This window comes from Trichomycterus rosablanca, chromosome 20 (genome assembly GCF_030014385.1).
Source record: "Trichomycterus rosablanca isolate fTriRos1 chromosome 20, fTriRos1.hap1, whole genome shotgun sequence".
Taxonomy (NCBI): Eukaryota; Metazoa; Chordata; class Actinopteri; order Siluriformes; family Trichomycteridae; genus Trichomycterus; species Trichomycterus rosablanca.
This window is the reverse complement of record NC_086007.1, coordinates 24937074-24963832: the sequence shown is the minus strand read 5'-3', so window position 1 is coordinate 24963832 and position 26759 is coordinate 24937074. Positions and strand designations below refer to the sequence as shown.

Genomic DNA, 26759 nt, shown 5'->3' with positions numbered 1-26759 from the left:
GTCTCCAAAAGCGGAAGACTAATTGGCTACACTAAATTTAAAGAAAAAGGGAGAAAATGCTTGAATAAAATAGCACAACAAACACTTCATGTTGCTTTGACTAGGGACTTAATATTAGACAGTGGAAGATATATAGAGATAAAATGAGTGTATTATTGCGCTCGTGTGGGCGCAGCAGTCTACTATGCTATCCCACCAGCGCTGAGATGCAGGTTCAAATTTCAGCAGTGCTATCAGTGTCTACACATAATTGGCTCAGTCTGGGGAAATAGTGAAAGCCCTGCAACACGTCCTATTCAGGGTAGTCCTGCCCTGCTTGTGTTTCACAGTGGAACCGGACCTGCCATGACCCTGACCACGATACAGCAGTTGATCAAATAAATTGTATTTTATTATCCAAGTCAAATATACTGTTTTTCTGAAAATAAGAGTCCTCAGTTCACCCAGAACGAGGTTTTTTTTTTAATGCAGATCTGGGTTGTATTAATCCTTAATATTTTTCCCTCTCATGCTTGTCCAAACAGCTAATGTATTATTAATAAGAGCACAGCACTGTGTGAGTGGTAAACACACTGCAGATAACGAGAGCTGTGACTGTGCGCGTTTGCTTTCTGGAGTGGCTTGTTCCTTTGCATTCCACTGATCACCCGCGACTACGTACGAGCGAGCGCTCACCGGGGGTCACGGCGGGTGATGAGTGCAGGTAACAGGTCAGAAATGCACAGCTGTCAGAACTGACTGGCATTATGATCAGGAATGAGGGTACCTGGGATCGGCTTTGCATAACTTTCCCAGAGCGATGGCGGCGTTCTTTTGCACGTCGGTTCTGGCGGATCCGTCGGCGGCGTGCCGCAGAAGGTTCGGCAGGCAGTCTGTGCCCAGGAGACCGGCAGCCGCTCCCTGTACTTCCAAGCAGTGACCGAGACACAGAGCTGCGTTCCCAACCACCAACTCGTCAGTACTGGCCAGGAGCTTCCTCACGGTCATCAGCTCTGAATGAACGAGTTGGTAGAAACTCAACAATACAGTAGTAGTACTATTATCCCGTGTTACATTCTCCTGTTATTGTCACCTTGATTTTATCATTTTTATTATAATATTTCACATTATTGTTTACTTGTGGGCTTCATTTTATAGTTTTTCAATTCCATCTAAATCATGATTTGGGTTATTCTGCTCCTACAGTTCATTCAAACTCTAATAACAACTTTATCCTGATAAGGGTTGTGACGGGTTTGATCCCAGCTCCCCATAATCTTACCTGACACGACACCCAAAACAGCTCAAGGCAGAAAAACACCCTGGGCATGGTGGAGGTCTGATGCAAGATGTCATTCAGACCCAGGGGCCGTTCAAAAAATTTATACATTCATACACTCTGGTTTGATTTCCGTCAATAAAAGATTGGATTTTTCTCATTTCTTAGTGTGAGAACATGCTAATTTGCCAAAAGGTGATGTTCTTATAACCGTCTTCACCAGGGGTGTCAATAATTGTGAAGGGGACTGTCGTAGCCACCTTCTGCATGTTTTGGGGAGGATTTTACCTGAGGGAAACATGCACTGGGAGACACATGAACTCCTCACAGACAGACCAAAGGCAGGAGTGTTCTTAGTGCCTGGTGTCTGGGATGAAACTAGACCCTGTCCAGGATAACGTGGACACTGGAGACTACCATCAAATCATGGAAATTTTGATGCCAGTCCAGCACTTCAAATACATCTTAACTGGTATCAGTGAATCCATACATTTCACTGAGATGAACCAGTCTGTGTATTGTTTAGGGGTGGTACAGTGGCTCGGTGGGTAGCACTGTCGCCTCACACTGTTTGATTCCCAGTTGGAGCCACCGGGGTCCTCTTTGTGCGAAGTTTGCATGTTCTGATTGTGTAGGTTTCCTCAGGGTGCTCCGGTTCCCACCCACAGTCCAACGACATGCAGTCAAGTTCATTGGACTTACTAAATTGCCCTAGTGTGTGTGTGTTTGCCTAGTGATGGACTGGCGACCTGTCTGGGGTGTTTTCTACCTATCGCCCAGTGAATCTAACCCACTGCCACCCGAATAAGATAAAGCAGTGGTAAAACAGACAATGAATGAATGAATGAATGAATGAATGAGTTCTTTAGCAGGGCTAATCTTATTTCTCCACATACTGTGACTTTGTATCGTTGGCTGGATCAGGTTTATTACTCTGATATTAATTTGAGTTTGTAATGCCCACCCCCCGCTTCCTAATGTCCTGGGTGTTCAGTACTTACTCTTGTCAAGCTTCAGCAGCTCTTCACGCACCTGCTTGCTGGAGGCAGTACACACTGCCAGAGCTTTAATTGAGTATCTCGAGCTTGTCGGTCCGGCTCCCTGAAACCATAAAAGGCCTCAATTTATTATTGTCAGTAAACTTTACAGCATCACATTTGGGTGCCAATGAAAACTAATCTTCTGGATCGCATTCATCAGACCTAAGATTACTAATGAGCAGATTTGTTTGGTAATGCTAACACAGGTCAGTCGTGTTACCTTCAGGATCTTTAGCAGCTTCTTTACTACACCTTGCTGCACAACCTCATGAGTGGCGGCACTTGATTTGAGAAGCATCACACTCAGCAATCCAACCGCTCTCTAATCCAAAAAGAGAAAGATGTGTTGGTGAGAAAAAGAAGCACTTTGTAGTTCTCTAGATACGTTTTTAACCTGCTTTCACCCTGTTCTTCAATGGTCAGGACCCCCACAGGACCACCACAGAGCAGGTATTATTTGGGTGGTGGATCATTCTCAGCACTGCAGTGACACTGACATGGTGGTGGTGTGTTAGTGTGTGTTGTGCTGGTATGAGTGGATCAAACACAGCAGCGCTGCTGGAGTTTTTAAACACCTCACTGTCACTTCTGGACTGAGAATAGTCCACCAACCAAAAACATCCAGCCAACAGCGCCCCGTGGGCAGTGTCATCTGACCACTGATGAAGGTCTAGAAGATGACCGACTCAAACAGCAGCAATAGATGAGCGATCGTCTCTGACTTTACATCTACAAAGTGGACCAACCAGGTAGGAGTGTCTAATAGAGTGAACAGTGAGTAGACACGGTATTTAAAAACTCCAGCAGCGCTGCTGTGTCTGATCCACTCATACCAGCACAACACACACTAACACACCAACACCATGTCAGTGTCACTGCAGTGCTGAGAATGATCCAACACCCAAATAATACCTGCTCTGTGGTGGTCCTGTGGGGGTCCTGACCATTGAAGAACAGGGTGAAAGCAGGCTAAAAAGGTATGCAGAGAAACACATGGACTACAGTCAGTAATTGTAGAACTACAAAGTGCTTCTATATGGTAAGTGAAGTTGATAAAATGGACAGTGTGTGTAGAAAGAAGGAGGTGGTTTTAATGTTATGGCTGATTGGTGTATATATACACAAATTGACAGGTTGATGGGTCAGACCACAGCACACATTTTCACTTTCCATCCCTCCATCTCAGAAAATATGGAGAAAAACAATTAACATTGTTTGTAGATGCCGTGGTGAAGTCTGTGTGGTTGCATTCTTCACATACGCATGTTAGCATTTGATATTAGTTATCAACCTTGCCCTTCAATCTGAATGTTATCTGAATCTTTCAATAATGTTATGGACTGCAGATGGTGAAATCCTTACATTCTTAGAAATCATCCATTAGAGAACATGACAAACCTCAAAGCCATCTGTGCTCGTAAATGACTGAGCCTTTTGTTAATGCTTCTTTTATACCTTTTCCCATTACAAAACTGGTGTTATTGGCCAATTCTCAAACTTCCCAGTCTTACATTGCACCAGTCTCAACTTTTCTGGATTGTGTTGCAGGCAAAAAATCAATAAAACTGTTAGAATAAAACATGTTTCCTTTATTTCATTTGCACGTCTCACCTCCTCTTTATCCTGTTTAGTGTTAGTGCTTTTGTTTATAGCCGGTACGATAACGACGGTGAATGCATCACTGTCCGCCCAAAAACTTCCTGCAGATTAACAGGCTGTCCGAGCCGAGCCAGGAAGAAAATTGTGTCCATCATGGTGCAGCCACATGTGAAATAAAGTCAGCAGAACATCATGAACTGAATAATGGACGTAATTACAGCGGGTTATGTGGGAGCTGATGAATCCCTGCTGTTTCTGTAACACTGTGTGTGTGTTTAATTTCAACGTGTTTGCTTTCACTACCATACAGATCATATTCACGCACTATAAAGCAGGACACCGACAGGCCGGACATCCACGCCCGGCGTGTTTCTTATTATATTAAGACTATACAGCCGAAAGTAAGTGGACAACTTTTTAATTATTCATTTATTGATTCATGGTCTGTTTTACCACAGCTTTATCCTGGTCAGGGTTGCGGTGGGTCTGATTCATTGGGTGAAAGGTTAGAAACACCCCTGACAGGTTGGCAGTTCATCACAATGCAGACACACATACACACTTACCCACTGTGCCCCCGTGCCACTCCTCCTTATAATTATTATTAATTATTAAGAACTAATATTCTGTGTCATGCTTCCAACTTTGTGTTAACAGTTTGTGGAAGGACCGTTCCTGTTCCTTCATGTCTGTTTCTGTGTGCACAAATCCACAAATCCATAACGACAGGATTTGGTGTAAAAAACTGCAGTGCCACAGTGGAGCCTGACCTTCACACCTGAACTGATCTGCATATTTGTGGAAGGTGGGAGAAAATTGGTGTCAGTGGACGATCCCAGTGTCATGGAGACCCACATAGATAATAAACAACAGTGGCTGGAGGTGGGATTGAAACCCAGATCCGAAGGACCCTTAGTGCTGTGCAGCACACGCACCACCAGCTGCACTACAGTACCAATCTAGTAATATATATTGAAAAAGGTGCTTGGGTGATCTATCATGCTAGCCCACCACCACTCAGATCCAGGTTCGAAACTCAGTGGTGCTGTTGGCCGGCCAAGTGTCTACACAGACATGATTGGCTATTTTTGGGGAGGTGGCCAAAGCCCTGCTGTAGATTTGCCTCACAGCAAGAAGGTCCTTGGTTCAGTCCCCAGGTGGAGTGGTCCGGGTCCTTTCTATGTGGAGTTTGCATGTTCTCCTCGTGTCTGTGTGGGTTTGCTCCGGGAGCTCCGGTTTCCTCCCACAGTCCAAAGACATGCAAGTGAGGTGAACTGGAGATACAAAATTGGCCATGACTGTGTTTGACATTAACAATTGTGAACTAATGAATGTTGTGTAAGCAGGAACTACCTGTCCTGTCATGAATGTAACCAAAGTGTGTAAAACATGACGTTAAAATCATAATAAATAAATAAATAAATATATAATTTATGTATAATGTAAAATTGTCTTAATTGAAAAAGTCCGGCATTTTTTCCAGACAAGACAAATGCAAACTATTTGAATAATGAAAACATAGTTTTATCTTTATTTACATTTAGTTTAATCAAATCATAAGAAAATGAATTTGTACTTGTGAATAGAATTTATCAGTACCACTGGATGAGGACAGTGGAATGCAGAAACAGCTCAAGTAACGCAAGAAACAGTTTGGGCAAAGGTCTCTCGCTTCCTAGACGAGCTGTGTGTATTGACCTCTCCGGTACACTCGGGTACACGCCTCCGCTCTGTAAACTGACCTCTCTCGGGTACACAGAGCAACAGGGTTGTTAGTAGACAGGATGACGAGAGTAATAAGACAAACAATGCTGTCGAAGGTTCAGGCACGAAGTGGTTCTGCACTGAGAGGAACAGAGTGGAACCAGAGCAGGTGGAGAAGTAAGAAACGGCTAGGACGAACATGTGTAGGTAAGAACGAGCTTCACTCGGCACGTGTGTAACCTTGGGGACAGAAACACACACACACACACATCCACTCACCGTGATGATGCCCCCATCAGGATCAGAGAGCAGGACCACACACCTGCTGCAGCTCTCAACAGCATACTCCTGTGTGAGAATACACACACACACACACACACACAGGGCTAAATTTACAGCTGAAGTCATAAGTTTACATACACATACTCCTGTCACGACAGTCTTGGGGTTCCAGTGATTTCTTTGTGCCAGAGACTTTCACAAATTTAAGTTCAGTATTTTTTAATTTTGGGTTTTCTAAAAATCAGGTGGGTCAAAAATGTACCTACAGCAACTTGTATTATTAATAATCAATTGGTGTTAAAAGGTACATAATGTCATTTATTAACGTACATAATGTCATATATCTCCAATTCACTTCACTTGAACGTCTTTGGACTGTGGGAAGAAAACCCACACAGACGTGGGGAGAACATGCAAACTCTACACAGAAAGGACCTGGACCGCTCCACCTGGAAATAAAATCCAGGACCTTCATGCTATGAGGTGACAGCGCTACCCACCGAGTCACCGTGCTGCCCCATAATGTCGTTTAACTCCTAATCAGTGTCAGTTTGTCCGCCCACTCTCAGCTGCACCAGCCACAGTTGGAGATTTGCATTTGGTAGCATTATGGGATCACCAAGTCTCAAAACCTACAATTAGACACCACCTGCAAATTATTTTGAAAAGGTACTGGGCAGACAACCCACATGTTTGTTAGATGCTTCTGAAATTTTGACTGAAAGTGTGTTTCACAATCATATAACAGTGTTTTCTAATGTGCTTTATCCTGGTCAGTCGTGGCGGGTCCGATTTTACCAGGAATCACTGGGAGCAAGGCAGGAATACCCTGGACAGAGCGCTACTCCTTTATAAGAAAAGCCAATCATGTCTGTGTTGACACCCGGTCGGCAGCATAATAGACCACTGTGCCACCCAAACGCCCTTAGAAGAAAGTAATTTTAATTAAATGTCAGATTTTATTCATCAATTTAGTGCAAGATTTGTTTAATTAAGCACAAAGACATTTTTCATATCCCTCCTTTTTACCCACCTTTTCCAAAAATGACAAAGCTTCAAGAACTATATACACATAAAGATATAAAAAATGAAGCATAGGTGCTTAGATTTATCAGTATTTACCCTAAATTACGGCCTTAAACCAACGTTCAGTCAGTCACATGTACTTACTTGAATGGCAGGAGCGGGATTAGAGGCTGTGTTGATCATCAGGCCTAGAAGGGGATAGAGAATGCTTCTGTATTCACAGCTTGCACACCTCACCTGAATAATAAATAAATAAATAAATAAGCAGAACATAAACAAATACTACATGTGTTTTGTGAAGCTGCAATGAAATGATAAAAACATACTTATCGCTGCTCAGACTGAAAAAAACATCCTTAAACATTTTCCTTTCAAAATTCATGCCGGCAAAAATTCATGCATAATTTAAACATGTTCAAGGACAAACTATCAAAACTACCTTAACATGAATGAACATCATTATATGAGTCCAAATTTACCATGGCAGCAGAGGAGCTCCTCCAGAATTCCTTACGGCTAGCCATGTTCTTACTGATGACTTCGTCCAGACTCATGGCTCCAACCACAGAAATAAAGTCGAGAAGCAAATCCTGACTGGACACCGAGAAATGTTCCTAAAGATTAAACAAAATACATGTACACAGACCACTAGAAAAGCTCTCATTAAAACTTGGAATAACCCGGCAAAGTTAACACGTAAAACATCTCACCAGCAAGTGCTCAAATGGGGGAGCAAAAACTTCTGTAAACGTCTCTCTAAACTGGGTTCGAAACCTGCAAATAAAGGAACAAAACATATTGAACACTCACTCACTCACTGTCTTAACCGCTTATCCAATTAGGGTCGCAGGGGGTGCTGGAGCCTATCCCAGCTTTTCAATGGCCGCAAGGCACACAGTAACACCCTGGACGGGGTGCCAGTCCATCGCAGGGCAGACACACACATAGGGCAATTCAGTGTCTCCAATTAACCTGACTGCATGTTTTTGGACTGTGGGAGGAAACCGGAGCTCCCGGAGGAAACCCACACAGACACGGGGAGAACATGCAAACTGCACAAATCGAACCCAGGACCTTCTTGCACCAAACCACTGTGCCACCCAGATATTAAACAATTCATTTTAAATTTCTGATGCAACAGAAAAGTGGACATCCTTCTAAGGCTGTGTATTGTAGCTATTGATTCTATCATTCAATTTATGAGTGTTATTTAATGACTGGCATTAAACGTGGCTCTTTTCTTTAACAATCCGTTAAATCTGTGATTAAAAAAAAACGAGGTCCATTAAATTAAGCACATTTTTCCGTGAATTTAGTAGGGCTCTAACAATAACAAATAAATGACTTTTAAAAAGTCTCAAATGTATAAAAATCTTGAGCTGCGGTCATTTTTAAATGCATTATAAATGCAGTGAATACTTCTAGAGACGACAGCAGTTCAGAAGCAGAATGTAAGACCATGCCTAAGATTACCACGTGCAATGCCAAGCGCTGACTGGAGCTGTGTGAAGCACTTCAGGATTGAACAGCGAAGACACACAAACTCCAGACTGATGAATCATGTCTGAGTGTCTAGCAGGCTGACACATGAATCTGGGTTTGATAGATGCTAGGATAACGCTAGGATTATGCTGACTGCTTGAATGCAACTTGCTTACTGTAATAAAAGCTAGAAAGGGAAATCCATTTTAATGTCTGTGGTTTTGTAATAGGATGTAACGATTGGCCATGTGTTGTACCTTTATGGAATCAGATCTGTGCTAACAGGCTTGGAAAACAGATGGCATATTGTTCAGAGCAGTGATCCAGACAAGGCTGATAAAGGTTGATTTACTGAGGTGTGTATGTGGAACCAGCCAGAAAAAATATTAGCTGCTGTTTTTAAATGAATGACTAATTGCTGATTCATTTATCATGGATCATTATTTACGTCCATGTGATGCAGTCCTCCTTTAAGGTCAGCAGGGCTTGAAATTAACACCTGCCTTCATGTCTAATAAGAGATAAATACCAACAAATGCACCAATAATGAAATAAAGAATGAGAAATTGCAGCAGAATTCACTGGATCTTATATTAAGAGAATTTGGCATGTATGGTACTTATGCTATGCGCATTAGCAATAAAAACAAGCACTGAATATTCACTGCATGTTATAACCCTGAACAGGGTGCTAATCCGATACATGACAGGACACACACACCTGAAGTCTTTTGGGTGATTTTCCTTCAGGGAACATAAAAAAGGTTCAAACCAGGTCACTCAGAGTCTACTCTGATGCACTGTGGTACCCACATTACCTGATATGCCAGCCTTATAGATTAATGTCATTGCTAAATCCTGAGTGATGTTATGCTAGTGGTGAAGGCTACTCTGCAGCCTGGTGACAGTAAAAGAAGACCTACGGTTAGAATAACCTCAGCACCGTGTCACACAGCGTAACCAATGCTCTAAATTTCTACAGCTGGCAGTCCAGCTGAAAGCTCAAAGATATTTGATCATCTGTCCTTGACTTTGTCACACCGTGTGACCTAAACCCCGATTCACCTGTAAGAATGGAATTCGGTCTGCACCGACAAATCATAGCAAACGACAGCAAACTCCACCGAGCGATCCGTCTTTTACTGCTGCGACTGGAGGTCGAACAGGTCGTGAAAAACAAAAAGTTTCTGGCTTCCTGAATACCAGGCTTTGATGAATTGCTTTGGCTCGCAACGTTTTCATTTGCATTTTCACAAGGCCCGGGTACTGAGAGGAATGGAGCAGGTCTGGGTTTTTTATATGCTCGGCTTTGATGCATGGGTGCATAATGGTGGGCGTCCCAGGTGGGTCGTGTGGCGGATTTCATAAAAGTGCTCTTCCTCTACGGCCATAAACTTGATGGAATCTAGTGAGGTGTGATGAGGGCAAGTGGGTGTGGGTTGGAAGTAAATATATCGACCAAACATTACTTCTTTTCTCCAGCCAGGTTCTCCAAAACGGCGAGTGCTGGGATTCCTGGTGCGTCCTCATTGTGAATGCACTCCATTAAGTTCTCCACCATCCTACAGGTAAAAGTCATGAGGAGAAAGTGTAACTGAGTGTAACTCTATCAAACAATTTCAATCAAAGTCGAGAGATTGAATGTGTGATACAAAGCGAAGGCATTCTGACTGATTTATTAGTCCTTAATAAAGAGAGCCTGAAAGAGATTACTGACAGATAGAGAACTTCAAATCAACAAAATAAAAGTGAGAGCTGATCATTTTGGCTACTCAGTAGACAGTATACAGTCCAACCCCATTACACACACTTAATCTTGTTACAATAAAGGTTATATAATGGCGCACTCAGATTGTCCAGCGCTCTGGTACACTAGTCTCAAGTCTCAGTCGTGCCAACAGGTGCTTAACAGACACAACCGGCCATGTCTGAGGGAGGGACGGAGGGTCACAATTTATGTTTTCCTCATTGCCCCTGCTACAGTGACTCCTGCTGTCTAGTCAAGCGGTATTGGAAATTAGTAACTTGAGTAAACAAGGGGAAGGAATATTGTTGTCTACTGTCATTAATGTGAAATTTCGAATAAATCTTACCAGGATTACATTTTTTATGTCTCTTACTTTTTTAGAATGAATGAATGCCTTTATGTGTCATTTATACATATACAGGTGTATAGTACAACTGAATTTTTTTTCCACGTAGAGCATAGGGCCATTGTACGGCGCCCCTGGAGCCGAGAGGGTTAAGGGCCTTGCTCAAGAGCCCAACAGTGGCTGCATGGCAGAGGTGAGATTCAAACTCTCAACCTTTGGATTGACAGCCCAAAGATCAACCCACTAGGCCACCACTGTCCCTGTTCTGTACTTTTCTCCATACGATTGAGTTCAGGTGTTTCAGCCACAGCTATTACTACGCACATATAAAACAATCACATGACACGAATGATATGCCTCAGTCTTTGCTGTAACATTTTAAGGAAGGTCCAATTCCAGCTTGGCTGTTTATTTATGGTCCATTAAGACACAGTTTGACAAGCTCATGGACAAGTGTTGATTTTGTTCCAGCATATTTGCAGCCCACAATAAACTAAAAAAGTGTAAGCTTGTTTTTTCAAATATATAATAATATATAATGTGTGGAAACTTGTTTTTGGTTGAGGACGAAGTTTCTTTCGTCACTTGCTTTGTGACTGAAAGACTAGAACAGATTTTTTCTATCCCTAAAAAAAAAAAAGCCCCAGTCCTTCAGCACAGAACACATCTTACCTGTACAAATTGAGTTTTTCCATGACCACACGTCTCCCATGCTGGGTGTGAGAGTAAACGCAGAGCAGCGCTAGACACTCCTGTTGTACTGCTGATGATCTGGAAGTCAGCAACTGAACAATCTGTTCTCTGGTGCTCAGACAATCCAGCAGCAGCTGCTGATTTTCCTCTGTAAGTGGCAGCATTGCAAGGACAAGAAACAGTTTTCTCAGAATAATTAATCTTAATAAAACGATTGTAAGGCACAAAAACAGAACGACCAATCATCTTTTATGCATAAAAGATGTTTTTTGGAAACATGATGAATCAGCTTGTCAAGTACCAACATTTTGTGGAAAGGAATTTGCTGAAAGCAAATCCAGGGCAGAAAAGTCTCAAAAGACGGTTCATGAATATCTTTTGAGTTCATTTAAAGAGAAACTTTGCGCATACGAGTAAGATTCAGTTTTTCGGGGAAGGTGTCAGCTCGAGCAAGCCTGCTTTTATGATCCTAGACAAACCTAATCCTAGACACACACAAATTTTAATACAGCTGACAGCACACATTTATTATTTCATGTAGAAACTGCTGACGACCTTTCTTTATTTGACAAGCTTGTGTAGTAAACTGAGAAAATATGTTTATAAGGGTTATTTGCACAGGCATTCGAAGACTACTTACAGTCACCTCCTTTCTAACCCACTCAACAAAAGCAGGGCAGAGAAGATTCAGGCTCTGCGATTCAGCTTTGAACTAAATGTCAAGCTGAAGCATCTGTGCCTGGGCTTCTTTAGGTGAGACTTCAAGCATTGCCATTATCAATGGAAGGAAAAAGCGCAAGGCTGGTATTCAAACAGCCAAATGAATGGTCATACAGCTGAGCACTGGACAATTCTACATGACCTATAATTAAATCTAGAGAGGTAATACTGTATTCTCCAATATATCCAATATATTTATAAGTGCATGTATCTCAACAACAACAAAAAAACTAAAAGCCTGCCAAATATTTACCTACAATCATAATCGTAAGCAATGTGTGTGCACTCCTGCGCAAAAAAAAGTGCCAAGCTCAAAACAGGGTTTAACAAACCCTTAAACTCTTTGAGATGTTGTCGAAAACACTATTATGATTAAATACACTCTCAAGCCAGAAGCACTCACTCCCGATGTCAACATATAAAAAAGACTGAAAGGAAACATCTGAAAAGTCCAGGCACGTCATGTAGGGATGAACAGCGAGTTCTTATAAACAGAAAGAAACTGTCAGATAAATTCAAGACCTCAGTAAACACGGCTCTTTTAAAAACAAGAATGAGCAGAAGGTTCTGTCTAGAGAAAAATGTTAAAAAGCCATCGTTGTCTGAGTAAAACGTGGAAGACAGGATGAAGTATTTTGGCAGGAATGGTTCAGCAGAGTTGTGAGGAGTAATGAGTCCTGATTTGAAAGTGTACTGCGATGCACCAGAGAGATTTTTTTAAAGACCTGGTGAGAAATGCAAAAGTTTAGAATGGTGGAAGTTTCTTGGTGTAGGGAGTCTTTTTAGCTGCTGGTACTTTTACGCTGCTTCACTGTAAAAGTCAGTTCTTGCAAATGATTTGTAGTTAAGTTCTGTAATAGCTTGACGTTTGCCATTTTTGGCTTGGTCTTTTTTCCTTTCTTTTTTATTTCTTTGCATGGAATTGTGTGTAATAAGAGTCTTGGGATGTTGATTATACACTTGTATTTTGTGACTAAATAATTCAAACACACAATTCTGTGTCCAAAACACAACTGTGTAAAAACAAATCCAAGTTTTAATTCTTTCTTATGTTTATTGGAGGCTTCAAGGCTGCTGTACAGTATAGAAGGGGCTGCTCCAATACTGAAGTTTAATAATCATCTAATTAAATGATGCTATTTAGAGGGCGCTTGGGTGGCACAGTGGTAAAACATGCTAGCACACGAAGACCTGTTCAAATCTCAGCTCTGCTACCGGACAATGCTTGGCTTATTCGAAGCGGGATGTGCCGAAGGGGGATTCCTCATATCTGCTACAATTATGACGTCTGCTGGCTGATCGGTGGCGTCAGCACAGAGACGGCGAATACTGGAGATCGGTGCATGACTCTCCGTGCACTATAAGGATCTCCATATAAACTTGCCTCGTGCAGGTGATGAAAGCCGTCAGCTACTGCACACGTCAGAGTGTGCCAGTCAGACTTCCTCAGTTTGTACCTCGTACTGTACATCTTCACATGTATAGTACAATGAAATGCTTGTTTGGAAACTGGGATAGGAGGGCAGGGTCAGCCTTTGTACAGTGGCACTGGGGGGGTTCAAGGATACAACAGTGGGTGCATGGCATAGCTGTGATTCAAACCCACAATGTTCCAACTAATAGCCCAAAGCTCTACCCACTATCACACCATTTTACCACAGCCCTAATTCAGAATTGATAGAATAGCTTGTGCTAGATTTTGACGTTTATTTATTTCGAGCACTCATGAAAACGATCACTTACTCCCTATCTCTCGTACTGAGTTCTGTTTTTTTCTGGTAAACTGATGGAAACTCACTCTTGCAGGACTTATCAAAATCGGCTGCTTTAACGGCTTAGATTGCAGTCCGTCGCACTCGAATAAAAGCACCCGGAAAATGCATAAATGAAACGCTAAAACACTTTTATTTACCATTTCCATTGCAAATGGTCCTCCACAGTCTGAGGACAGAAACACACAGCTCGTCGCTGCTCGCCTCTTTAGAAGTCTGTGCAAGACACCTAGACAGAGAGGGATGAAAGCTGGAAGGAATCACAAAGCACCTATCCAGGCTTAATGTTTATAACAAAATCTAAGCACACTTCAGGAAAGGAACGGCAGATTTGAGGGGGTAATGCATATTCATATCCATTTGTTTATAAATTAGCAAGGCTGTAATCAAACCAGGTCTGGCGTGCAGAAATCTGAGGCGATGATGACAGGAAAATCGTTTGCTTTCTGCATTAAATCACAGACTGCTAAGCCGTGAAACATCAAATCAAAATATTTAAACTGTACATGAGATGAGAAGCACTTTCCTTCAGTTTTACCTCCTTATGCTGTCATTGCCGGTGATAATACTGAAGCCGTTGTTCAACCGGAATATCGCCTGCCCAGTACCTAAGAGGAACAAAAAGATACTGTATTGTAACCAGGTGTGCAGCAAGAGCCATGTTTCAATGCCAAACCAACCTGGCCAAATCCCTCAGCGACAAGGGCAAAGGAGACAGAAAGAGGAAAAGAAATAAACAAAAAAAACTCATTAAGAGTCAAGCACAGTGCTCTTATCTGGCTGAGAACAGTATACCTTCTGTGGAAAGAAATTAGCCCACAAGGCCTCTTTTCAGGTATCTTCTCGGTACAGAGCGCTGGCAAGGTGCGATTCATTTTAAAAAGTGATCAATGCTGCATGGTGTGTAGGTCTAAACTTCTGGACATTGTCTTTATTCTTTCTTTTAATAATGACCAGAATCATGAACCTATTTTAAAAAGAAAAAAGGCAAAAAAGCTAAATAGAGTCCAGCTATTGTTTAGCTCAATAATGATCTTATATACACCGATCAGCGATAACATTAAAACCACCTCCTTCTTTCTACACTCACTGTCCATTTTATCAGCTCCACTTACCATATAGAAGCACTTTGTAGTTCTACAATTACTGAATGTAGTCCATCTGTTTCTCTACATACTTTTTTAGCCCCCTTTACCCTGTTCTTCAATGGTCAGGACCACCACAGAGCAGGTATTATTTGGGTGATGGCTCATTCTCAGCACTGCAGTGACACTGACATGGTGGTGGTGTGTTAGTGTGTGTTGTGCTGGTATTAGTGGATCAGACACTTTAAACACCGTGTCCACTCACTGTCCACTCTATTAGACACTCCTACCTGGTTGATCCACCTTGTAGATGTAAAGTCAGAGACGATCGCTCATCTATTGCTGCTGTTTGAGTCGGTCATCTTCTAGACCTTCATCAGTGCTCACAGGACGCTGCCCACGGGGCGCTGTTGGCTGGATATATTTTTGGTTGGTGGACTATTCTCAGTCCAGCAGTGACAGTGAGGTGTTTAAAAACTCCAGTAGCACTGCTGTGTCTGATCCACTCATACCAGCACAACACACACTAAGACACCACCACCATGTCAGTGTCACTGCAGTTCTGAGAATGATCCACCACCTAAATAATACCTGCCCTGTGGTGGTCCTGTGGGGGTCCTGACCATTGAAGAACAGGATAAAAGAGGGTAACAAAGCATGCAGAGAAACAGATGGACTACAGTCAGTAATTGTAGAACTACAAAGTGCTTCTATATGGGAAGTGGAGCTGATAAAATGAACAGTGAGTGTAGAAACAAGGAGGTGGTTTTAATGTTATGGCTGATCGGTGTATAGTGTTCTGTTGTTTGAACCTTCCAATCTGATCCACTTTATTTTGGAACATGACAATTATAATCATGACTTTGGGATCTTGTGCAGGCCAGTCAAGCACTTCCAGAGTAAACTCAGCAAAGCATTACTTTGTGAACTTATTTGTAAAACCACACATGACATCCACTAATCTGTTGCCACAAAGCTGGACACACACAGTTCTACTGCACATGGTTTACGTTCTAGCATGATGCATCCATGACAAATAGCCACATTTTCACCTCCATCAAACTTTACAGTTGGCGCTGGGCACCATAATTCAAATTGACAGCTACGTCCCGTCATTTATCAAATCCAGATTATTTATTCATGGCGAGTGAGGCAGGAATCATCGTTCTTAGGTCTGTTAGGTCTGGTGGAATTGTGCATGATGATCTTTGGATTGTGTGTCGCTGTCCAGGCAAAAAAGCCCCATCTATTAAACTCTGGATAAAGTTATAGGACTGAAATTGGAACCACAACAGGAGATTTTTCATGAATTCATCAGCCCCATCCTGTGTGGCCTACGGTTTTCCACTTTGCAATTACAGCACTTTCAACTGGCCTGGCAGTTCCAGCAGGGGAGAAACACCAAGCTGAAAATCACTAAGCTCTTCAGTTTGACACATTCTACTGCCAACGTCAGTCTATGCATATTGCATGAATGTATGTGTGATGTTATGCTAATCAGATGTTAACATATTTTGGACGTACAGTATAATTTGTTTTTAAATATGTGGATTTTGCCTACAGGGTTGCTTGTGCCATGTGTTCCTTTATGGCATGGATAAGAGTCTTATCACAAATTGTTAATGAAGCGCAAAGGGAAATCAATATGACCAACGCACTTTTCCCTACTGTTCTATTCTCCTTATTGATTCTAAAGAAGATCTATTATTGGCTTGGCTGCTAAGACGATACCAAATCAGGTCTATGGTCTCAGTCAGCACCATATTGCACTGCTAAATAAGATAACTCTACAAACCAAGCACAGACAAAAGGATGTCCAGTCAGAACGATTGTGACATAGGCTGTGATATAGGTGATGTAAGGTAAAAGATAAGGAGCACATGACCAGTGATGGAAGTGTTATGTGCACTCACTGTCTCTGATAGCTTGTGTAAGAAGCTCCACTCCACCACAGTAGTAGAGGTTAAGCTCATTGGATTTGGCCAGGTTTCGCAGCAAATCAGGGACCCTTGTGGCCTCTTCCTTTCCCTCTTTCAGCTCCTGCTGTGCTATCTCCTCCTGAAGGGTCTTCCTCTGCTCCAATTCCACTCGTGTCAGATAATCTATACAGGTGGCAGAGATAAAAAAGCAACATCTTTTTTTACTGAGGGAGCAGCAATACTGCTTGAATTAAGGTTCATATTCAGTAATGCAACAAAAAAAGCAATGGTGTGGCGCCTTTTATAGCAATGAGGATAGTGTTCTAAATAACAATGGTTTTCAGTAAAAATATGCTTTTTCTTATTTTCGCTCAAACAATGATAGTCTGAATTTTCACAGTGTATGTTGGACTCATCCCAAAGGTGTTAATAGGGTTGGGTTCAGGGATTTGTGCCATCCACTGCAATTCCTCTGCACAACACATCAAACCATGTCTATACAGACCTTGCTTTGTGTACAGGTCATGTAATTTCCACACCTGTTAGCAATGGTTGTGGCTAAAACTCAATCATTTATTAGAAGGGGTGTCCACGTAGTTTTGGCCATTTAGGATATGTCTAACCAGCACACATGCAAATGCACAGTAAACAGATCTGCATTGCAGGGAGAGAACTTCTGTACTGATTATAAACTAGAAGACGTTCTGCCACGAAAAGCCCTTTGGTCTTTTTTTATGGTAGATATCACAGTAGCGCTTGTACAAGCATGAGTAATTAGCACCAGATGCAAGATCTTACAGTCTGTAAGCCAGTGACATTTGTAGGCCAAAATTAATACCCATCTGGTTGCTATATTATTATTCATAAAATTACAAGTCTGATGCAATAAAAGGATGCAATAAAGGGATGAGGTTTTTTATTTTTCTGTTATAGCCGAGTTGATAGCAGTTTGCAGGATCCACACATCCTTATCAAATGTGTTCGACCATCTCAAGTGGATCTAACGTTACAAAACAAGTTCATTGGGACAGAGACGTATTTAGCACTATCATCTCTTTTATTAATTCTTTTAAATGGTTTGGGAACTTATTATATATGATAATTGTTGCAGCTAAGAGAATTCAGCTGCTCAACAGTCCCTGGTGAACGTCGTCTGATTCTCCTCTCTATGATGCACCATCATTTTTCAATAGGAGACAGATCTGGACTACAGGCAGGCTAGTCAAGCACATGTGCTTTGAATCTACAAAGCCACATTGTTGCGAGTACAGAATGATGCCTGGCATTGTCTTGCTGTAACAGCCATGGGCCTCACAGGAGACGATTTCACTTCACAAGTTTGCCAGCAAAACAGTCATTTCTTTGTAAATTCAACACTTAAAAAAGCTTCAAAAGAATAGATTTTTTTATTTGTTCTGAAAATAGGGCTTGCAAAAAAGGCAGATTGCGCAATAACAAAATACCGTTTTTTAAGAACATTTCATTTATTGAAAGAAAAAAATACATTCAACACCAACTGGCTCTGTCTAAAAGTCACTGCAGCTTTAGTAAGTTAATTAACCAACTCTTTGTTTACAAAAAGATAAATACAAGTGAGAAAACATTTCATGTTGTCATGGCAGCAAGGCGTGATGGTTTAAATAAAATAATAGATGTAAAACTTCAATGTCTCTGCATGTTACAGATTTACAGGCAAGTATCTTACCTTTTACCATGCCTTCTCGCTCCGGAGCTATGTTCATTATCTTCTCATAACACTGCCTAGACTAAAAATAAAAATAATAAAATAATGCATAATAAAGTTTAAATAATAATAATAATAATTCATCAAACAAGGCCTGCATGAGTTATTTTACTGCTCTCGAATGCGAGAGAGTAACTGTTCTTACCTCAGTAAAATTCCTCAGCGCTAGATGTGCTTTTCCCATGAGCACATAAGCCTTAATACACTTATCGTTGCACTGCACGAGACAAGGTAGCATTAGATTAGCATAGATTAGCAGTTTTAGCATGTCAAACCTTCAGGAATAAAAACCTAAGGGGTATAGATGGGCATTGGGGGCAAAAGTCTGAATTTAAGCCAGTATTTAAATACCCACATACAGATCCTTACAAAAAAGCAACACATTTGGAATATACAGTAATGGATAATACATATAATTACAAACTGATAACAAAATTATTTCATTGCAATCTATTTCTTTTTCAGTAAACACTAGGCGTAAGGCAGTAATTCCCTGGACAGGGCGGCAATACAAAGCGTGTAGTAGACTGCTGCACCACATGAGCACCATGTTGGAAATAATCAGCTCACAAACTTGTACTTCCATGCTGGCCTATTTCTTCAGGCAAACTGTCTTTAATGTCCCAGGGTTACTGAGGTCCCACTGAGTTATTCCTCATATATTTTCCAAACATTTGCAAACGGATTCAGTTCAGATAATTGGCCACGCTGGAACCTTCACCTTTTTTTCTTCAATTATTTAGATTTGTTAAAAATTCAGATAAAGGTTCTTGGCAGATGAGATGAAAGCGTTCTTTTAATATATCCAGGTACATCAATATATTAATATTTTCGTTTTTTGACTTGTAATGAGATGCAGCTACATAATATCATATTGCTCCATAATGTTTTTGGGATCAGTTGAATTCGTTTAAAGGGGGTTTGTTTTTGTTTCACCTGACCATTGTTTGGACAGCACCACTGGGGATTTGAGCCCTGGATCCCAGCAGTAGTGGGCTTATGTAATTTACTACTGCACCACTTGAGCGTCCTTGTTTAAAATATCCTAAAATAAAATGTCCTTTTTAAGTAGAGGAGTTTTGTATGGGATGTAGTAAACAGTGCATTTCTAACTGTTTGTGTAACTGTTATTCCTGCTGTTTTCAGGTTATCCTGCAACTTTTTTTGTGACTGCAGGCTTTACTTTTGTACTGTTATTATTAGTCTGATTTCCTAAATTTACAATGTTTTTCATTAAAAATTATATCAGCCGTATAACAATCCGAATGAAATGTAGAATATTTAAATTTCTAACTATCTGTTATGGTCGCATTTATAACAGGTGAACAATGGCTGCAAATGTATTAAATCTGTTTGACTTAAACAAGCTTCTGATGAATAGGTCAAGCCGTCAGTGTTTAAGTAAAAAGACTCAAGAAAATCTGACCTTCTGCACAAAAGAATTTACATGGTCACTTTCACATATGTGAGTATTTTGATGTTTTTTGTTTATAATAAAATACATAATATGTAGACTTTTGGCAACCACTGCAAAATACACTATAAAAGTATTTGGCCACCTGACCACGGGCTTGTTGGACATCCCATTTCAAACACAAATGGTATTAAAATAAAGTGACCTCTATATGATATTATTAGCTATAACAGCAGTCACTCTTCTAAGAAGGCTTCTCACAAGGCTTTAAAGTATATCTATGGGAATCTGTGCCCATTCGAGCAAAAGAGCAAGGAAAGCCTCAACTGATGTCCCAGTTTATTCTAAAGCTGTTCAGTGGGACTGAGGTCAGGACTCAAAGAAACTGTGCTTCTCTTCATGTCTTTAGAGCTTGGTCATGCTGTAATAGGAAAGAGCCTCCATAAACTGTTGCTGTAAAGTCAGAAGCATCTAATTTTCTTTATATAGTTGATTTATTACATCTTTTAGCAGCTGTTGTAGCTGAAACTCAAAATTTAAAAAGGTGTGTTCCAATACTTTTGTCCATATAATGTATACAGAAAGAATGGTAGAACAACTGCGCTCATCTCAGTGTAACATCAGTCGTGATTTATGCTCAGAGAATTAAAACGAATTCAGCCTAGTTTCCTGAAGCTGTGCAACCATTCTGTTTATCGAGCGCTGCACTTCAGTGGCCTACTAAACTCCCCAAACAGGACGGGATCAGGGTAGCCGTGGCTAAACTGACATTATGATGAATGAGGGGGCACGTCTCGGACACCTTTGCTCTCACTAACACTTACCTTAAGGGCCCACTCGCAGTCACTTATAGCCTCCTTAAATTTGTTCAGTCTGATAAAGGCCTGCATGATCAAGAGCCACAAAAAGAAGGAAGAAGGTTTAGTAAATTATCATGATTTAGGGGTTTTATGATTTTAAAACTACATTTTATGACCAAACATATGTGGACATCCTGATATCTGCTATTCGCTACCAAACCACCACAAAAGTTTCATTGGGGTCAGAGGTTGATTTTTGTGTTGGGGGCCTGATGAGCAATCAATGTTTCTATATAGGTCAAGGAGGTGAGATTAGCGCTCTGTGCAGTTTAACTTCTTCTACACCAACATCAACAAAGCAAACTGTGAGTAGAACACTGCCATGCCACTAAGTGTCATTTTGAGCTGTAGCATTAACGTTAAGAAAGAAAGCCCATCCATTTATTTCTCTCTGGCCATGCAATGTGCTTTACACGACTGCTTAGTCATGGAAACCCAATTCATAAAGCTCCAGACAAATGATTTATGTAATCTTGCTTTCAGAGTCAGTTTGAAAGCAGTTGGTAGTTAGTGGTGCAACCGAGGTCAAAGCAGTTTTAGAGCTACATGCTTTAGCATCCGTGGTTTGTGGCCAAATAAGTCACAGTTGATATATTGATGCTCCTAGAAGGTTTGCATTTTATAATAACAATTGACCTGGGCAGCTCTAGCAAGGTAGAATTCCTATGACAGTGCACCACCATCACTGAGCTCTTTAATAAGAACCAATCTACTTTATTGTCATGTTTTACACATCTTGGTCATGACAGGGCAGGTAGTTACTGCTTACACAAGATTCATCAGTTCACAAGTTTAATGTCAAACACAGTCATGGACAATTTTCTTATATCTCCATTTCACCTCAACCGGAGCTCCCAGAAGAAACCCATGTAGACATGAGAAGAACATCCAAACTCTAACCAGAAAGGACCCAGACCGATCCACCTAGGAATCGAACCCAGGACCTTCTTGCTGTGAGGCTACGATTCTACCCACTGAGCCACCATGCCGCACTTGCATGAATTATAATTTAATTTCATGTTACTGTTTGCAATGGGCATGGCTGGTATCAGTTTGGTCATAAAATGTATTAAACACACAGTTCACCTGTTTAATAAAGATAAATAGTGCTTTAGAAATGAGAAACCTGGGCTCTATTAGTGTAGAGAACTTGCATGTCACGAAGCTGTTCTAGACCTTCAGTATACGCTCTCACAGCCGATTCAAAGTCTCCCACAGCAAAAGCTTTATTTCCTTTATCCTTCAATGCTGCCGATTAAAAAACAAAGTGATGTTGATGATGCGCCTTGAAATGAAGCTGGTTAAAAGAGGCATGTTTTTTAAGATAAGCAGTTTACAGACACCCACCACTTGCTTTCTTCTCCTTTATTTGTCTTCTCTGTTTTCTCTCCTCCGCATCATGTTCTAATGCTTTCATAAAAATCTCTAAAACATCACAGTTCAGTGCGTTCACTGCACAAGTCAATTATAAGTTTTAACAACAGCATGCACTGAAGCAGGGCTGGACAGGAAAGTTGTAAAAAGTAAAGCTGATTGAATTAGGATAAACACAAATATAATTAGTGATAAACACAAAAATCACTTAAGTGAGGAAACATCTACCCCCCCCCCCCACCCCCCTGCCCAGCCACAATAAGTAAAATTAGTCAATTTCTCAATGAATTAAGAACATCAAGCAATTTAATTTAGTCATTATCTCCAATTTTAACTGCCCCAGTATTTAAGGTTCGCCTTAAATGTGGCTGTTCGGCCACTCATGTTCGCCAGACACAGCCAATCATGTCTGTGTAGACACCTGACCAGCTGATAGCACCTCTGAGATTCGAACCCCGGATCTCAGTAATAGTGGACCCAGGAGCCTCAAGCAATTGCACTGAATTGTTTAAATTTCATGCGCCTGATCCAAACATACACTGATCAGCCATAACATTAAAACCACCTCCTTGTTTCTACACTCACTGTCATTGTTATCAGCTCCACTTACCATATAGAAGCACTTTGTAGTTCTACAATTACTGACTGTAGTCCATCTGTTTCTCTACATATCTTTTTAGCCGCTTTTACCCTGTTCTTCAATGGTCAGGACCCCCACAGGACCACCAGTTACAAAGTGCTCCTATATGGTAAGTGGAACTGATAAAATGAACAGTGTGTGTAGAAACAAGATGGTGGTTTTAATTTTATGGCTGATCGGTGTATAATGGAAAACAAAAGTTAATGTTAAGATTATGTGTCTAGAGAAACAGTTTATACACAGCCATTTGGGCAAAGAAGCTATGTGGGAAAATGTGCCAATGTGACACATGCCAATCCTTAATTCAGCAATAAGAAGAAACTGGCACAATTTAAGGGGGACTTGCATGTGAATTAGTACATTAAATTGTTGACCTATAAAAAGGTAAATAGAGTAAAACATTGAGTAAATGAATGGCCACTTTAGCTGAGCACTTGTTGTCATTTCTTAAGTTTAATCTGGTGAAATTTAAGTCACTTAAAAGTCTGAAAAGCAGTTTAGACAGTTTGCCTACCTGGGTTTTCACCAGGTTCACAAGTTGCAGTCTGAAAACCAACATAAAACCACATTCATTACACAACTGTTTATGCTTGTAAACACTTTTAGCATCTTTAAGTTCTTTTTCTTTATTTAAACATTAAAAGTTGGTTTATAGTGACAGCTTTGGTATTTTCTGTCGCTGTACATAAAACGATAACATACAGTATCAGTAAAGCAGCTAACCCTGGCCTAAAAAACTAGCTTGGAATGTAATTGAACAATCATCGGCATGCACACAGGACACAAGACGTTTAAATTCATGTCATTATCAAAGCTGTGAAATTTTGAATATTGTGAATATTTAATAGATATTGTGAATTTTAAATATATTACCATAGACATTAATATTAGATCAGTAAAAGGGTCAAACCGTAGCACACAGCACGACATATTAATGACAAAGTGAAATATTTATAGTCCTGATTATTTTGTACCGTAAGAAATATGTGCTGCAAACTAATGTAAGAGAATCTTACAGGCTCTTAGGTGGCGTAGTTGTCTAATAAGCTGACCCAGTGGCACTGTTGACCTGGCTGGGCACCCAACAAACACAACTGGCCGTGTCTGAGAGAGGGAAGGTCAGACAGGGTTTGTTCTTACTGCCACTGCAAAAACGCAACCTCTCGGGGTGCTGTCGGGGTGATGCGTGACTCTTTGCATTGGCTGACACAAAGAAGCTGTCATGCCTGCTCACATGTCAGAGCAGGCAGGTGCTAGTCTGAGGCTCTTCTCAGCCAGAGTGGGCAAAGGAAGGAAAAATTCAAAAATAGATAAATAAATATGCAAAAAAAAAGATCAGACTTTTTTGCAAGCTGGATACAATACTATATTTTTACTATTAAGTTCCCTGAAGGTAAAAAAAAGACTGCAGCTTTTTAATAAAGCACTCATGTATAATTATTTTAATTAAATTATTTTAAGTGCTTTATAATGCATTATTATCCCAAAACCTGCTTATAATAAAAAAACAGAGAAAACTGGACCACCAGTGATTGAGGTGGCATAAACACATCACTAATCCAGTTTTATTTGGCTTATTTTCTTATTAATGGTGTTGAGGGTAAATAATGCATTTTTAAGAGGCTGGCCCTAAAAATAGTTTCATCCATTTTAATAAGGGTCTCAAACTGGATTTCCTCCATAAAATCCTCAGTTTATTTAAAAGAGAAGCATCTAAAGCCTGAGACAGTCAGTTCCAAGTATTAGATTTCAGATTTAACATCAATGCATATTTACCACAGTCCCACTCACAGAGGAATGGCTGTTATTAATGACCGTCCTGTTGATCACAGATTTGCAGGATTTCTCTTCTTGCATAGAGGCCACAAGACGATCTGCCCTCTCTACAGCTTTCTCATGAGTGGCTGTATCAGTGGAGTTCAACTCCATCACCAGCTCACCTGAAACCACACAATGCAAAAAAAACACACTGAGAACAACCTTACTTGATGATAAGTGGTAGCACAGAGGTTAAGGTAACTGGTTCAAGTCCCACCATCACCAGGTTGCCATTTCAAGGTTGACCAAGTCTTAAATTGATTGGATTGTATTCACTCATAATTCACACACACACACACACACACACTCTCAGTTTCAATTCAATTCAAAAAGGTGTGGGATATATCTCTTTCTTTCTCTTGAGTGGCACAGGATCTCAGTGGGTAAGCACCGTTGCCTCACAGCAAGAAGGTCCTGGGTTTGATTCCCAGATGGAGCGTTCCGGGTGGAGTTTGCATGTTCTCCCCATGTCTGCATGGGTTTTCTCCAGGTGCTCCAGTTTACTCCCACAGTCTAAAGACACGCAGTCAGGTGTACTGGAGATTGAATGACTTGATGACTTGATTCAACTGATGAATCTTGTGTAATGAGTAACTACCTGCCCCGTCATGAATGTAACCAGTGTGTAAAACATGACGTTAAAATCCTAATAAATAAATAAATTCTCTCTCTCTCTCACACACACACACACACACACACACACACACACACACACACACACACACACACACACACACACACACAGGGTGCTGAGTTAAGCTGTTAAACATTTTAAGCCGTTAAAAGTGAATCACCTGAGAAAGAGGTTCAGCTCTAAGGGAATTCTAAGAATTGCATATTGTCACACCGTTCCGTACATTAGTGTCCCATAAATCAAATACCCCTGTCTCTCTTCCTCTTCCTCTTTGTTCAAAGGCAATGAGCCAAACTTACACTCTAATTAATTCAGAACTTGACCATAAATTTAACTGTACGGAACACTGATGTGCGGAACACCGTGACACAAGTTAGCATCAGTGCTAAACAGCTAGTCTGCTGATAAGCTCATTCACAAACACATTTGACAGGTGTAAAACTTGCAATGCTTACTTGTATGATCCACATTTCGCAAAAACGTCTCTAATTTTTCATTAGCGTACAATTCCATGTTTTATTTATTTGTTTATGTAGTTACAAAAACACACAACAACAAGTTACGCGTCCTCGCTGATGACTTGTTACCATAGCAACGACAGCAACCACGTGATACAAGTTCGGTCTCGTCCCAATCCACATGTTGTGGCTAAAATAACAGAGCCATAATTCCCTTTAATTAGTGTATACCTCCTTCCACAATAATTACATATACAGTATATATATATATATATATATATATATATATATATATATATATATATATATATATATATATATATATATACGTATATATATATATATATAAAATGAAACTAGATATATATGGAATGAAAACTGATATATATATATATATAATGAAACTTGATACATATAAAATGAAACTCGATATACTGTATATAAAATGAAACTTAATATATATAAAATAAAACTCAATATATATAAAATGAAACTCGATATTTAAAAAATAAAACTCAATATATATAAAATGAAACTAGAAATATATGGAATTAAAACTGATATATATATATATATATATATATATATATATACGTATATATACAGGGGTTGGACAAAATAACTTAAACACCTGGTTTTAGACCACAATAATTTATTAGTATGGTGTAGGGCCTCCTTTTGCGGCCAATACAGCGTCAATTGGTCTTGGAAATGACATATACAAGTCCTGCACAGTGGTCAGAGGGATTTTAAGCCATTCTTCTTGCAGGATAGTGGCCAGGTCACTACGTGATGCTGGTGGAGGAAAACGTTTCCTGACTTGCTTCTCCAAAACACCCCAAAGTGGCTCAATAATATTTAGATCTGGTGACTGTGCAGGCCATGGGAGATGTTCAACTTCACTTTCATGTTCATCAAACCAATCTTTCACCAGTCTTGCTGTGTGTATTGGTGCATTGTCATCCTGATACACGGCACCGCCATTGGATGCACATGGTCCTCCAGAATGGTTCGGTAGTCCTTGGCAGTGATGCGCCCATCTAGCACAAGTATTGGGCCAAGGGAATGCCATGATATGGCAGCCCAAACCATCACTGATCCACCCCCATGCTTCACTCTGGGCATGCAACAGTCTGGGTGGTACG

The 26759-nt window shown here is 40.5% G+C and overlaps 1 protein-coding gene across 6 annotated transcripts in view; it reads right to left on the bottom strand.

Moving 5' to 3' along the window:
* The window catches only part of ttc12 (tetratricopeptide repeat domain 12), a 28228-nt gene extending 2492 nt beyond the window's left edge, over positions 1-25736 (bottom strand). The window contains exons 1-20 of one of the 6 annotated variants that reach the window (XM_063016715.1): positions 25612-25736; positions 24481-24644; positions 23219-23249; positions 22038-22115; positions 21817-21938; positions 20655-20714; positions 18562-18633; positions 18378-18438; positions 16667-16855; positions 14207-14276; positions 13809-13897; positions 11156-11324; positions 9860-9952; positions 7620-7683; positions 7389-7523; positions 7054-7146; positions 5881-5949; positions 2519-2620; positions 2260-2359; positions 767-992 (exon numbers count right to left, since the gene is read on the bottom strand). In XM_063016715.1, coding sequence (XP_062872785.1) covers positions 767-992; positions 2260-2359; positions 2519-2620; positions 5881-5949; positions 7054-7146; positions 7389-7523; positions 7620-7683; positions 9860-9952; positions 11156-11324; positions 13809-13897; positions 14207-14276; positions 16667-16855; positions 18378-18438; positions 18562-18633; positions 20655-20714; positions 21817-21938; positions 22038-22115; positions 23219-23249; positions 24481-24644; positions 25612-25669 — 2045 coding nt within the window. In that variant the 5' untranslated portion in view covers positions 25670-25736. Of the gene's footprint in view, positions 1-766; positions 993-2259; positions 2360-2518; positions 2621-3909; positions 4014-5479; positions 5742-5880; positions 5950-7053; positions 7147-7388; positions 7524-7619; positions 7684-9859; positions 9953-11155; positions 11325-13808; positions 13898-14206; positions 14277-16666; positions 16856-18377; positions 18439-18561; positions 18634-20654; positions 20715-21816; positions 21939-22037; positions 22116-23218; positions 23250-24480; positions 24645-25316; positions 25341-25611 lie in introns of those variants that run through there. The other 5 variants (XM_063016716.1, XM_063016717.1, XM_063016719.1 and 2 more) reach the window with 5 other exon arrangements.
* Positions 25737-26759: the final 1023 nt, after the last annotated feature.